This window comes from Symphodus melops (assembly GCF_947650265.1).
Source record: "Symphodus melops genome assembly, chromosome: 10".
Taxonomy (NCBI): domain Eukaryota; kingdom Metazoa; phylum Chordata; class Actinopteri; order Labriformes; family Labridae; genus Symphodus; species Symphodus melops.
The window spans coordinates 6,029,657-6,045,378 of record NC_136700.1 but is presented as its reverse complement, the minus strand read 5'-3'; the positions used below and the strand labels follow the sequence as shown (position 1 = coordinate 6,045,378).

The window sequence follows — 15,722 nt, the reverse complement described above, 5'->3', positions numbered from 1 at the left end:
ATGAACTTAATGGCCACCTTGGTTGTTTCAGTATTACAGGGTTTTGTTGTAACACACAAGGAACATCGGTTTGGCGTCGAGTGATGTTTTTCTGAAGGCTCCGATTCATTCATGTGTATAAAGATGTGATTTATATAAAAAAGGACATACATTTACCGCAAATAGTTTATTTATGCTGATCTCCTTACAAGCAGTTATTAAGAGTTTCTTTGATAACCTTGAAGGCTTGTTGTTCAGCTTCAGAAATTAAAGAGTGGGTGAGATGAATCTCCTCCACTAGCGGACTAGTGTGTTTATGTTCTTACATGTATTTGTCTTTAAACAATATGTGCCCATATGAATGCATGAGCAAAGAGCACCAATAACCTGGATAAAAGTGTCCTTTTTAAGCCGACATTCTCGCATCAAACTACATCCTGCTCCCTGGTTTTTCAGTCAGGGCTACTCTCTTTCTCGCCATTGTTCCAGATAAGGTTTAACCCGCAGCATTGAAGTGCCACCTCTGACGCAAATCAAATGCAGAGTCTCCACCTGCATCAAGCCGATCTCTCCCCGCTGTCACAGGGCTTTATTGAAAAAGCTATAGCCCTTTATAGAGAGAGTGTCAATTTCAAGACAAAGTCAAGATGGCAGTTGCGCAGAATCCATATTTAATAGTGGCAAACGGAGCAAACGCAATTGAGGAAAATCAATAGCGCTTTCACGTCTGATCATACATCACGTTCCTCTGAACTGCTGCTTACCTGTGTCCTTCTGACTGCCAGAGAGAGGCTGAGGAGTTCTGACAATAGACTGTAAACAACCACTTCACTTTGTGTTTTGTGGACAAAGAGCTTTCTATAGCCGCTTGCACAAACAGGAAATGGCTGTGAAAACATGGCATTAAATCTGTCAGTGTAAAGGATGAGATAAGTGTGCTTTTTTTCTTGTTGGTGTTCGATTTTACCGCTCTCTTTTCTCCACGTTATTTACACATTAGGCATATAAGTTGAAGTAATGATGTGGTAATGGGCATGAACTGATTCTAGCCAGGCGTAAATCAAATAAAAGCTGCGTGGTGGTGTTGGTGTTGAAAACACAACTGTGTGTGTATATTGTGGTTTGTTTGTGACGCTAACCTTTTGAGGACTAAACACTTTGGCCGAGTCAGGCCACTTGAAGTTTAAAAATCTTCACCAATTGTTGGTCGATCTGTGTTTGGTCCTTTTGAGTTCATGGTGGTTGCATCTTGCTTCCTTTAGCCCTTTTCACCAGCGGGCAGCTTGTTCACCAGATGGGCTCTGGGCGAAGACCGAGCGAGGGGTGAAGGATGACTGGGAGAGGACGGTGGGAGGGCACACACATGATGACCTGTCAGGTTCTGTCACCTGTCTTTGTTTGTCATTCTTTTCACCGTGACCCCCCCACCCCACTGACACCTCCCCCATTCTCTCCTGCTCTGCTTCAGAGCCCCACAGGTAGCGAGCAGCAATGTTTGGTGATGAAAGGCCTCAGTAATGGATCTTTTCTGTATCCAAGCCCAACTAAACTGGTGTGACAGCTCTCCCCTCTGTGCAGACCAGCTTTATATTGTCTCTGTCTGCAGGAGAATACATTCTGAGTGAATGAATTTCATTACAGACCCGTTTGTGTGCATGCATAAGTGTGCACATGCATGTGTGAGCAGCTTTGTTGACTAGGATCAGGTTACATTTATGGCCTGTTCCCTGGTGGGCTGCAGAGTGTGTGCTTGCATGCAATATAAATGTCAACATTGAAAAAAAAAGAGTAGTGCTAGATCATGTATAATAAGGCATAGGAGAGGTCTGTATTATAATTTACTTACCAGGCAAAAAAAAGTTACGATGCATGTCTTGGATAGATTTGAGCATGCACAGCAGAGTAATAAACCACTTCCTGTTTTATAGGGAAAGATGTACATTTGAGGAGGATCAGATGAATATCATAAAAGGAGTCAAATTATGAGCCCTGGAATGGCCTCCACACAATTAACTAGACTACTACAGTATGTAGTGTGGCAAAAAATGGCAGATTTCCTAATGGTGCTACAGTAGGGTATTGCCCCAAGGTTTTATTGTAGATCTCTGCATGCTGTGTCTGCTTTTCATATAGCTGAAAAATGAAGGAGGGGCCTTTAACTTTAACTGCTTGCAGGTTCATTTGGGGGCTATAGCCCATTTCCTACACCCTTTCTTGAGACCCTTAAAATGTCTAATCTTTCAACAGGCCTGAAGCATGTGTCAGTTCTCTTGACTTTGTGGGCATGTGCAAACACTCATGAGTGTAAGGAAACACAGAGAATAAATAGAAAAAGAAAATAAAGAAATGTGTTTCCCATGTTTGCTGATAGTGATCCTGGTTTCGTCTGTTTACTGGGACCTTATGTTGAGATTCAAGCCGGAGAAAACCATTCCAGTGCCAGCAGGGAGATGATTGACATGGGAGCCTTCCTCATAATGTATAAAAATGTGCCTCTGATCGCTGCTCACTCATGCAGTGGAGCATGCTGGAAAATACCGAGCCCGCCCCAAGCTCCAGCTCCCCCGTCGTTGTTGTCGGGCGATGCCCCCCCCGCACCCCCCCCCCCACCTTCACCGCCACCAGAAGCCCCAACGCTCAATCTGCTGCACAAGTACCCATCCCTCCCTCCTTCCCTCCTCGCCTCCTAGTCTATCTACTACACCCTCCTGCCCCTGCCTTGGCACACACACTCTGGTATGCATAGAAATTCAATCAGATGCTTAATTACATCTTAACATGGGTTCCTACCAGCTGGCTTTATTCCCCTGTTTCTGATTAAAGGGATTAGAAAAATGAAATTTAACAGTGAATTTGCATACAGCTCTAAAAGGGGGAACCGGCACGTCTCTGTGACTGTCTGGCCACAGTTTGACGTCTCCCAGTTGCCTATTAAATAAGGAGGGAAATACACAAACATGTTCCTGACTGCATGTCTGCACAGCAGGTAGAAGCAATTATAAGAAATAGAAGCTGGATCTCACTCTGAATCCTGGAGACATGGACCCTTTGACCAAGTCCTTTGATGAATAGACCGAATCAAAAAGTGGCATTAAAGATGAACAGGGATTTGTTTCTGTTGGTTCCATAGAGCCTGCATGTTGGGAATACACCTTTTCTTTTACTCCTATGTGCCTGATGAATGGTGTACAGTAAAACCGGGTGGCTTTAGGCCTCTTCCTAATGGGGCCAAGTAGGCCTACTATCCAAGCTGTGCAAAGAAAATGGGCCCATTAATCACAGAGCCACCACCATCATCTCCATATGATTATTCTCCTCATGTGTTGGCTAACTCCTCGCTGCACAGGAATTATTGTGACATCCACTGTGCTCCTCACCGCTCTTTCATCCTCTTTTTTTCCCCCTCTCCCTCAGAATAACTAGCAGGCTTACTTTTCAACTTAATCCCCCGCTTGTGGCCGAGCTAAATCTATCCTGAGAGGAGATCTGGTTACGCGTTCACTGTTTATTTTATGCAATTAAAAAGTGATTCTGTTGGAAGTTTGTATTAGAGGGATTAAAGGCTTATTGGTCTGTCAATTCTCAGAGAGAAAGAGGAAACAGTGTAAGAGAGTGGGAAAATTAAACAGGGGGGGTGTGGGTCTAACGGGAGAAGAGGAGGAGAGAGACTTGAGAATCTACGTGTGTTATGTCAGCATGTACTTTCGGTGTGTGTTTACCTTGCCCAAATAATGAATAGTTACTCAGTGCAGCCATTTTGTTATTACTTTCGGAGCAAACTCGATCAATCATTAACATTATTCTATTGATGAAGAACACTGTAATTAGTCCCTGTGAAGTGGCGAGAATGTGTTCAAGAGAAGGATGGCTGCGAGGAAGATCAGGCTCACAATGTGACACCATACTGCCCCCTTTTGGTAGAGGACAAAGCATCACTCCCAACAATGCAAGCTGGAGGTGAAGTAAACATGATTTTTGATGGACATAAGGTAAAATATGAAGAAATAGAGGAAAACAAATTTGTTGAAAAAAAACAAAACCTAAACCACACAGTGCAAATAATTCATGAATCTTATGTCAATAAAAACATGTGTTTAAGCTACATACATGATTATAGTCTTTGTGCAAAAGTTTAAACAATGGACCAATCAAACTTTTGCTTAGATTATTACCTACTCCTACTGTTTTTTTCATATGTTACATTCTAAAAAAAGTGCTGAGCAGACTAGTTTCTGCTGTTATGCTTTTAACTTCAAGGATTACTGTGTAGGTGAAACTTTCTAATCAACAGGTATTTTATCAGGTATGAAACATGCCCAAAAGATAACCAAAAGATCTTAGTAAGTCATAGATCCTGATTTAAGGTGTAGTCGTGTTTGCTGTCACATAGTGCCCCCTCCTGGCCAGACTGAGTACTTCAAATACCCTTTCCATTACTTCCCACTGCACACAACAGCCGGTACTAGTGTGATCTTTGAATAAATAGGGCTTCTGTATTTCCTGTTTTATATGCAAGTGGGTTCCCATACAACTTTATGAAGTCATTGTTAGATGTGAACAACATTTTCCGCCCTGTGTGTGTGTGTGTGTGTGTGTGTGTGTGTGTGTGTGTGTGTGTGTGTGTGTGTGTGTGTGTGTGTGTGTGTGTGTGTGTGTGTGTGTGTGTGTGTGTGTGTGTGTGTGTGTGTGTGTGTGTGTGTGTGTGTGTGTGTGTGTGTGTGTGTGTGTGTGTCTTTTATAATGTGATTGAAGCGCAAAGATAGTGAGCAGTTTCGTTGAAAGGGTCCCTCTGTGCAACACAAAATTTAATAGGAAAGACACTCATGCGTGCACACAAAAACACAAGTTGTTGTATGCACTGCATGTGCTTGTACACAGAAAATGTTAGGGAAGTAAGAATAATAGCTGCTCTCCATGTCTGTCCATGGCTGCTCTCTCTCTCTCTCTCTCTCTCTCTCTCTCTCTCTCTCTCTCATGTTTTAATAGCATATTTGTCACTTGAACTTTGAGGACAAGAGAAATAATTTGCTTTTGATTTGATCATTTGTGTGCTCTGTCGTGAATGTGACCATGCTGAGTGACTACACAAAGTTATGTTTGTCAGATGTTTGTCCAAAAACATGAAGCTACTGTGTGACTAACATGCTTCTCTTCTCCATCCAATCCATTCTACAAAGCACTTGTCCTTGAAGCTCTCAGAGGATTGAAGGTTGTGTACATGTGTATGACCTGTAAATTATTTACACTGATCAATCCCGGTGTAAGTGATCCTGTAGATAGAGAGCGGCTGATTTACTGATCTGATCTAATTCAGGACCGTTTTGCCAGGTGTCAGCTTAACACCTCCAACCCTGACCTTCCTTCAGAGTCCCCTGACCTCCCTTGTGTGCAATCAGGGGCTTTGACATGGACAGAAGCAAACACTGCCCTCTGCTGGACGATTATCATATTACAGCAGCTGACCTCAGAAGCACCTTTCTTACATCTGCTGTATTTTTGGCAGCTCTTTTGAAGCTTGTTCAGCGCTGATCTTTAATGTTCGAACACCTTTTATATGACACCAGATGTTTCAGCTGCTTCTCATCACACACTCGGCTGAGCTCAAACTGCAGCAGGAGGCTCTTTAGAGAGACGTCGAATTGGAGGCGCGGAGCATTAAAGGATGCAGATCTGCTGTTATGACACTCCCATAATCATGAACGAGGAACATTTACACTGAGGGTTTAGTGATTATCACCTCAGTTCTTGGAGGAGAGCCATCATCAGTGCGTGCCTGAGGATTTTGTGTGGCAACGGACTCCAGACAGTGTAAGGTTCAGGTGTCTTAATGTGACCCCCAATAACAATGTGGACTTTTCAGACTAGTATTAAACTATCAAATGATTTATGACTCAAGTGCTCCTACGAGCTATTTCCAGAAAAGAGCACAACTGTGAAAGGGGTTGAGTAAATGTACCTTTGCTTTGAGTGTGGACTTAATCATCCGTGGGATTTCGTTTAAAATAGAGAAAGATTAAATTGTTCCTTTGAAAGCATTATGCAAACTAATTAATCTGCTCTGAATCCCTTTAGCCATGTCTTAGTCCCTGCCTTATCTATTGTGCTACAATACAAATGGAAAAAGATACTGTGAAAGGCTAAGTTACTACAGTATCTCAATTTGTGCTGCCTTTGAGGAAAGTTGCCTTCTTGTGTTTTACATGAGATCGTCCATTCCAAATGTTTTAATGATTCAAACATATGTTTGTATACGCACAGGAATCTAACAAAAGAGAGTGAGCATGATGTCAGATTGTGTACATGAGTGTATGTTAAAACGGAGAGGGACTTGTGAGGAAAGAAGCTCCAACAGCAGCTGCTGCATGATGTTGTCGGGGAAGCAGGGAGTATTTATTTGCACAACAGAAGAAAAGTCATGTGAACAAACGTGAACCATGTACTAAGATAGAGATAAAGACAGAGAGAAGTGTGGAGTGTAATGCTGAGAGCTCAGGAGTAGTTATGGTCCAGATGGCCCTGCAGCAGTAGCAGCAGCTGTAAATCACTGCGTGTTGTGCGATCCGGACGATAGTGCTGCGGGCAGGAATCTCTCTGCAAGGTGAGAGCGCTGACGACAGCCATTATAGGGAATGAAAACAAGACAGTTGGGTGAAGGAGGATGGGGAGGCCAATGACATTGGCTCTGTTTGCCTCTAGGACCAGATGCTACTTTTGGTCTCGCAGTTCATTGTCATAAAATCTTAGCACATTATCAATAGCAGGCTCTATTCCACCTCTGTTCTTAGTTTTATCCAATGTTAGTGTTAGGATCAATCATAATGCATTTGAATTTGCTTGCTGTAGATTTCATGATTTCAGATTTCTTGCACTGTTCTGCAAGTGAGACATTGCCCTTTGATTTGCAATTAACAATCTCTGAACACTTGTCAACAGCACAGCCAGTTTCAGGGGCCATAAAGGACTTCAGGCCAAGACTTTGTAATTATTTACAGTCTGACAATCAACATGAGGTGTAATATTGGAATTGGTGTCGAGAAACAATGATCGATTATTTGCTGCACTTGCATGCAGATATCTCTTTGAAGAGATGAAGTAAAAAGGTCAAATGTGGTTAGATGACAATCCTGATGGACCTCAGGATTAAATTACAACAGATAGCGCTCTGCCCTTTTGTTTGTTGTGGGTACAGCCTTTTCCTGCCAAAACATAGTCATACTACAAACAGCAACCACAACCATGAGAAGCACAATCTAATCATGTGCCCACCGATTCTGCATTGGATGCAGCATTTGTCTATTTAGATCATGCATTTTAAGATAATTGATGTTTGAAGCTGTAGAAAAATCGAAGTTCTTGGCAGGTTGGTAGAAACCTCAACGAGAGATTTAATCGTTGCACTGATAAAATAACTTTCAACTGCCTTACATTACTACACTATTTCTTTGGAAACATGTAATATATATGACATATGTTCACATGTAAATAATATGCACATTTCAGGTATAATATGTGGCTATACAGTAAACATGTGCAAACTGCTCTCCTCCTGCTCACATTAACCTTCAGCCAAGTTCCTCCTTTGACTATTGATTGCAGATTGGCAGTGTAAGGGGAAGCTATATGTGTTTATGTGTGCGTATTGGAGATGACAGATAGGAGCTTGAGGTGTGGGCGGGACAGTGGGTGTTGATTGAGTGGGTCATCGTAACTTGGCCCTGCAAGGAATTCTGGGTGTGGTTCTCTTTATCATCCTCTACACATGCTGCACATAATTCATTCAGGACCAGCGGGGGCTCTGCAGCCGATGCATTGATATGTGTATCCAAGTAAAGTGCAGTATTACAATCCTCCCACAGAGAGTGTGCACACACTCACACACTCATAGGTCCTGTGCTGAGCTGTATTTACAACCTGTAGATTAAATGTCATTGAGCTGCATGTCCTGCAGTATTTCTTAGCTCGGGTCAACACCCCTCTTTGTACATGTGGATTGATCCGGATTTCACTCTACATGTCTGGGGGGGTTAGACAGTAATGAAATATGAATCGCAGGGAAATCTAGAATGTAAATTGAAAATATATCTGTCAACACGCAGTGCAGGGTTCAGCCAGAGAACTGATAGCTAATTTATGCCCCATCTGCCTTCCTACAAAGCATTAGAAACAAAATTCACTTGTAAGGGCTGCACAGTTAGCTGTTGTATCATGAAGTAAAAAACTACTTCAGTTACTGCTACAAACTATAGCAGCTTCTATTTGATCATTAATCATTTAGAACATTTATATGAGGAAAAAAAAGTTTGATTATTGTGTTAGTTTTGATAGAAAAACAGTAGGCTATGTTTGTGCAGACCCTGTTTAACATGTTTCCACTATGCCAGGATATCAAAATGAAATAATAACCCTCAAGACTAAACAATTCTATTCAAACCTTATCGTCAATTCTTTACCACAGGTTGATTCGGTTGAAAATACTATGCAGGTTGCACATACTATCACCGAGATAGGTAAATACTAAACTATGGCCGCTGTTTTTCTATGTTCCCAAGATTATTTTGCAAATTGCAAATCTGTAAAAATGAATGGAGCCACAGTCGTCTGCCCTGTAACATTTCGAGTGCTGCACAGTGTGGTGAACATTAGTTATTTTAGCTACTGTTACCTTATCTGTTAAGCAACCCTCTTTGGGTGTCAGGAGGAATGTTGGCCTGTCCATAGGTCGACATGTCTTCTCAAATGAGTCAGGCGTAGCTTGAGAGTCATGCATGAAGTGTGTCCCTTGAAAGCGTATTCTCCTCATTGTGCCATTGACAAAAAATCTCTGGCAAATGTTGCATGTCTGGGGAAAGCCCTCAACAAATTTCAGCCAAAAGTTAACACTTTACCATGCTTTGTTGTAGCATCATCTGTCTTGTCATACTGTTAGTTTCCATCATATTCCACCGTAAAGAATCAGAAGAATCAGAATCAGTTATTAATGCCAAGTACATTTACATATACTGTAAAAGAAATTTGTCTTGGTGTATTGGTGCTAAAAAAACAGTTAACATGGGAAATAAGGCCAAACTTAAATAAAATATAAGAAGCAAATTACCAGTATATCAAATAGAATTTCAAAAATGTCAAATACTAATAATAAAAAACATGTTTACAGAGCATGCATGAAAGAAAATAAATTTAAAGTCCTGTAAAGTGCACTCCGATTAGCTTGTCTTTTTTTGTTGCATTGTGGCATAATTTAGACGAGGATCACAACAGTTTATTAATGCCTGATCCCATGTGTTGGCTGATTGATCAACAACTGAAACAGGCTATGGTGAGAACATTCTCTTGATTTTGACTGGAAAAAAACCCAGTGAAAGGTACTGTCCAATACTTTGGAAATCTAGAGCCAATGAAATGCAGGACAGTGCCTTAATTTGCATGTGACAAGTGGTGAAAATGCTGAACAACATTTTACAGTACTGTACAGTTCAAGGGAAGTGGAACACATGGTCACCCTAGTTTATAACTCCAATGCTTTTGTGTGAAGTCAAACAAGCAAAACTTCTCACTATTTTTTCTTCATCCCAGAAACCAGCTAATCCTCTTTTGTTCCCTGCATGTGTGGGTGCACATGAGTGGCAGAAAGTGGGTGCCATCCCCTCCTCCTGGTTCTCTTGCTGTGCTCCAAGCTGTGTATGAATGTCCAGTCCTCTCCGCCTGTTCATCCCTGGTGGGTGTCTTTGTACCACCCATCAATCCTGCTGTCACATCATGTTGGCAGAACTGAGAGGGGCCAGAATGTGAGCATCATAAATGCCAAACTAGCAAGAAGGAGAAGACTAAGGAACAAAATACAAAGGAGATCTTGTTTTCAAGGCAAACCAGTGACACAAGCATACTCTGAAACACTTTTAATGACATTCTTTCTCAGATTCTGCTTGACATCAAATTAATATTAGAATCAAGAGAGTAATATTGTTAAGTAGCAGGTTTACAGAGAAAATGATTCACATTGTACAACCACCTTGACCAGGGTTTATAACATAGAACAGCGTGTCAGATATTAAATCAATTTCATGACCAAGGTCAAAGACAGAATGTCTCTCAGCTTCTTGAAGCAATATATGTATGTTTTTCATTTTTCAGCTGCTGAACCTTTTACATAGCACGAGACGAACAATTACCAGCTAAGACATGTACAACACATTTAAACATAAGGTGGGGACTGTAAGACTAATACTAAGCTATTGAATACTTTTCTAAGTATCAGCATGTTATTATACTTACACTGGGGGGAAGTAACTTGATCTGAGCTGACGACTGCAAAGGTGAGCAGTTGTTCCAGTCTGCAGCTGCACTGAAAAGTCCGCTGTAGCAGCAACTTAAAAGGTGTGGTTTGATGGAGTTTTCTCTCTCTGTGAAGCAGCTTTGTCCTGGATTTACCGGAGTCTCTGGAGACTTGTGCCAAGCATCCCAGTGAATTGTGTGCTGTAGTTGAATAGCCTCAAGGACCTGCTTCTCAGCCGCTGAGGTTAATGTGGGATAGAGTTTGGTGAAGTCAAGGAAGTAAGGTCTCTGAAGGTTGTTGATGTTGTTCTCAAAGGGTAATTGAGTATCAAACCTGACAACAAAACTTGCGACAAAGGTGGAGACGAAATGTTCTCATCACTAATACAGGATAATTGTGTTTGATCCAGGCTTTTTTCCCTTCTAGGCATCTAACTGAAGCACAGTTTGGCACAGCTTGCGTAATTCCCCGCTATATGCATACACGTTTTAAAAGATAACTCGTGTCTAATCGCATGACACCAACAACAAAGCGCTTGAAGAGGGTGACAAGATAAAGCAGAGGTTTGACCCTGTGGTGCTCCAGCTGCCAAGATCTGTGTTGGCTCTGTGATCCATACAGAGAAAAGGCAAATCCTGCCAGAAGAGGAATAGAGATAACCAATTCCAAGGATGTGCTAGAGATCAACAGTGTGATGCATGTAGAGGTGATCGAGAAGGCTGTTTTTAATGTATCATCCAACATTTAGATCAGCTAAAAATTGCAACTTGTTCTCACTTCATAGTCTTCAAATATCACAGCCAGTCCTTAAAACATGGAGCCTTTGAAACCCGTCTTGCACTTTATCTGGGCACTGTTGAGCTTATTGTTCTGAAGAGGCCTTGAAGTCAGATGAAGTGTAAAATGTCTGTTTGGGTTGATTGTCAAAAAGAAACGCAGGTCTATATGATTCCTGATAAAAAGTAGACTTCTTTTAAGTTACCAATAGTGAAATAGTTCTGAATCGTATTTACCACAACAACCTCAAAGTAGATATATCATTCAGGTATCTCATTTACTAACCTTACGAATTATTTAACCACAGACAAAATGTTTTAACACATGTAAACGTGAAGGTTTTGGGACCTAAAGTAACAGAGTATTTGTGTCCTAACATAAACCCAGCTGTGACTGTTTGGCAATGTTAACTTCCTTTTAATGATTGATAAACATCTAAAACAGTCATTTGTGTATTTTATTGTTTTTTCCAAGTCAATCAAGAAATGTGCAGGGTTTTTTCATTAGTCGTTTGCTAACCTGACCACAGAGCCCTACATGTACCAAACAGATTGATTGAGTCATATTTAGAAGCTTAGGGGCCAAAGACAAAGTTCACTTTGGAAAGATGAGAAGGAAAAGGATCTTTCACATATTATGCAAAATATTTTCCTCGCAAAGCTAGTCTCAGTGTAGCAATTATTGCATAATAATGTAATAATAATAATTAGATAATGCGAGTGAGTTTAACCAATGGTATATTAACACAATGCCCTCTCATTAATAATACAGTAAATGATGTAGCATATTAGCAGCAGGAATTGTGAAGCAGCTTAAAATTAAAAATCGTAATGCAAAAAGGATTTTAATTCACATGGGATGAAATACAATCTGGACGTTTCTTAACAATATCTGTAACGCATGTCGACTCTTGCCTCACTTTCTAAAGCACAAAACAAAAGAACCTGACTTAAATCTATAAAACCTGTGCAGGCAGTTGACCTAATAGTCTTTCATCAATGTATCTGTTCACCCTGACCTGGCAGAGAAAGTCCTTTTGGGTTTTTTGTTTTTTTTTGTTCAGCATGGTTTCTAAATCTGTTAAACACTCTGCCTCTGAGTAAACATGAAGCTAATCCTGATCTCAGGCTGCATGTCAACAAAGATACTCTCACCCTAAAAACACACACACACACACATACACACTCATCAGGCTACCTGCAGACAGTTTGTAAATGCTGCTCCTGTTCTAACATGCCACATCATCTATTCTCCCTGCATGGAATTAGCATTGTATGAGTCTCTAAGCTGTTGGTATAAGCAGTGACATTTTGCAGGTACAGGGAGTGTAAGATTGGCGTCCTGAGGGGCTCAAGTGGCCTGTCCTCGCTGCAGTGGTAATTATTCCAGGGGCCTAATCATTAGAGAGCTGTTTTAATCAGACTGCCATCAGTGGCTAATGTAACGCGATTAATTACATCTCCAGGAGCATGCTCCTTAAGGGGCACTTCATCAGGATTACATGACTGACGAATAGCGTTTCTTAAGGGCATTGTCCACATTGTCAGCAATATAAGAGCACAGTGTTGTAAGATTTAATTTGAACACATCATGTGTAGATTGAGAATGGTATACTATTTCTTAATAACGCCTTGTTGGCATTCAGCTAGCAAGTTAGTACACAAACTGACCTCAAACCATTTAAAATCCCATTTATAGTGGAGCTATTGTGTTAGTTTGGAGCAGTTTAAACTTGGTCCTAGCATTTTACTCAACGCTAATGAAGGGCAAATGAGAGAGACAGGGGAGAGGGCAGAAGGGGAAGAGGTACTGCTGACACCTCCGGTTTCCCACGTTAACCTGCACTCACCTGCCTCCCGACAGCCCGGGCAGGCAAAGGAAACGAGCAGTGTAACTCTAAACCCAGACTTGCTGAGCTTGTTTTTCACAAAAATAGGCTTTGTATAAGAGTGTGTGTATGTGTGTGTGTGTGTGTGCGCGCGGGCACTTGCCCATACTGCACCTTATGTGTTGTATACAATACATTATAAAACCAGAGATATGCAACTGTAAGACTCTCAAATGACAAAAAGATGAAGTCATTTGTTGGCAACTTAAGTCAGTTATGTCTTATTTTAAACTTCATGCAGAATATACATGATCTGCAATTTCTATTGTTGGCTCTGAACCATTTCTATTTCATATTATTCCAAAATCAGATCAATGATGTTTGAACCTACTTTTACTTTTAGTCCGACTTAAAAAAAAAAAAAAAAAAAGAAAGAAATAAGAGCTACTCGCTAAATTGCATTGCATGATGGAAATGCAAATCACAACATTGATGAAAGTTCTGCCTTTAATCTCTGTTTAAGTATAAAGGGTAATGGCAGTGTAAATGGAAGTATGAATGCAGTATAACCATTGAATTGTGGGGGTCTTTAGCCTCGATTTAAGGACAGCAACATGAAAGAAAGAAGACATGAAAGAAAGCAACATGACCGGTGGAGTATCTGGTGTCCCATTCAATGTAAAAATACAAACATGAAAAAGAAAAGGTTACAGTACAATATCTTTTCTAAACTCTGTGATACAGTCTGTGACAATTTGCAGTATTTGCAGATTAACTGTCACGCAAATTCCCATCCTGTCAAACTGGTCTGTGTGCTTGTCCAAACAGGTGCATGTGGGACAAGTGGATTGGTTGTGTACCTGGGTGCAACACTTGTTTTTTTTTTTTTTTTATCTTGGAAAGCATTAGGTTACAGTAGAACTGCTTCAGTACTGCACACACAGAAGCTCATGCACAGGTTCATGTACAGATTCAAACCGTTGAGCTCAGACAGGCTCGAGGGTATCAGTGATGAAAGAACCCTCGCGAACGAGCATCCCAGGCATTCAAAAGCGCAAGAGCTATTGCACTTGAGAAGTTGCCACTCACACCCCCATGCTCGTCTCAGTCAGTCTCTCCTCCATATCTCCCTCGTCCCCTCCCTCCCTTCCACTGTTGCTTGATACACTCTCTCTCTTCTTCTTCCTCCTCCTCTCTCCCTCTCTCCGTCAGACGCTCTGTTGACAAAGTCAAGGCTGCTCTGAAGTGAACTATCTCTGTGATTTATTCCTTATTATCATATCAACATGGGCTTATGTGATCTGAGACGAGTCTGATGTGGAAGAAGAGAGAGAGAGAGAGAGAGGAGGGGGGGAGGAGGACACACTTGCATTTACACTCCTGGACACACTCTCCCATTCAGTCACTGCCTGATGCAGGTGACACGAGTTTGCTGCTGCTACTGCATCAGTAATGTGTCACCATCAGTGTCAACGGTCCACACTGTGACCACGACGACTTCTGCTCTTCAAGAAGGGGAAACAATTTTGCTTCTTCCTGTGCCATGTCTGGTCGTTGGAGCTGTTACTACTGAGCTCAGTTTGTGGATTTGACCAGCACTTCAAGACATACATCCCTGACTCTAAAGGGCACTGAAGAAGAGGAAGAAAAGGATCAGATCAAAATCGGAGAGTGAATCTCCAGATATGCAGGCTTACTTGCCTGTCAACCCATTTTGGAATAACAGTCAATCTGTGCAGCTTATGTCCTCAGAAGGATAACTCCAATCCCCCAGGAGTAAGAGGAGGGCTGTATGCGGTGAGCGTTTGACCCTGTGGGGGGGCTTGAGTGTCGCGGCCCAGGTCTATCACGCTAAGAGAAGCCGGACAAAAGGAGGACTAGGACGTGTTGTTGTTTCTGAAGTCTTCACACAGCTGTGGGAGATATGACTGAGTGTGGGACATCACTCCTCATGGACCTCCACCAGTCTCTGCTGTAGTCCCTAAACGAGCTCCAGAGGCCGGCATGGCTGGCAGACGGATACCCCTGCTGCTGCTGCTGCTGCTGGTGGAGATGCTGAGTGTGGTCTGCATACCAGGGGATGGATCTGGGAAGTACAAGGGGAGCTGGAGGTGGAAAGGTGACAGGAGCCGTGAGTAACTCCTCCCCCCCCCCCCCTACCTCTGTTATTTTCTTCTTTGCTCTTTTTCCTCCACTTCTTCTTGCATTTCTCAGCTCTTAAAAGAATAACAGTGAGACAGCACTTCCTCCCCCTACTTTGTTTTACTATTATTTTACATTCCCTGCTGGTGGAGTGAGATCCGGGAAGCAGTAAACATTGTGTGCCACTTTGATTACTCCGGTTGCTGTTTGAGTCTCAGCTCATTTCTCTGCGGCACCTGGATATGAGAGTGAAAAATAAATCGTCTCTATGAGGCCAGCGACCTTGGCCTGCGCTGCCAGTTTTAAGAGCTATCAATATGACTGTGAGAGTGCCTCCGTGTTGTTGCATTTGCTGTGAGTTGCAATTCACAGTTTATTATCCCTCTTTCTCTGAGCATCACTGCAATATTCCTGCATGAATATCTCATAGAGGCTCATTCGTAGTCATTAATTGATCAGTGTTGAGTTGTAAAAAGCTACTCAGAGGGATGCTACTGCCTATTTCCTCAGAGTAAAAGCCGGGTGCAGCTATGAGAGGGTTCATTATACATGCTGACACATGAGTGCATGGATGTCAGGAGGAGAGAGGATGTTATAATGAGCAGAGAGCTGCGGTTTGGTTCAGGACGTAGCTGTTGTACCCCAGGCTTTTGGCTGAGGGCTAATGGAATTGTTTGGCATGGCACCACAGCTCGACGCTGAGTGATGGGGGGTGGGGGGTGG

The 15,722-nt window shown here is 42.0% G+C and overlaps 1 protein-coding gene across 6 annotated transcripts in view; it reads left to right on the top strand.

Annotated features, from left to right (window-relative positions):
- The window catches only part of robo1 (roundabout, axon guidance receptor, homolog 1), a 299,362-nt gene that overhangs the window by 124,407 nt on the left and 159,233 nt on the right, over nucleotides 1–15,722 (top strand). The window contains exon 1 of one of the 6 annotated variants that reach the window (XM_079353571.1): nucleotides 14,248–14,988. The exons of the other annotated variants lie outside the window; for them this stretch is intronic. Coding sequence (XP_079209697.1) covers nucleotides 14,862–14,988 — 127 coding nt within the window. The 5' untranslated portion in view covers nucleotides 14,248–14,861. Of the gene's footprint in view, nucleotides 1–14,247; nucleotides 14,989–15,722 lie in introns of those variants that run through there. 6 annotated transcript variants of the gene reach the window in all.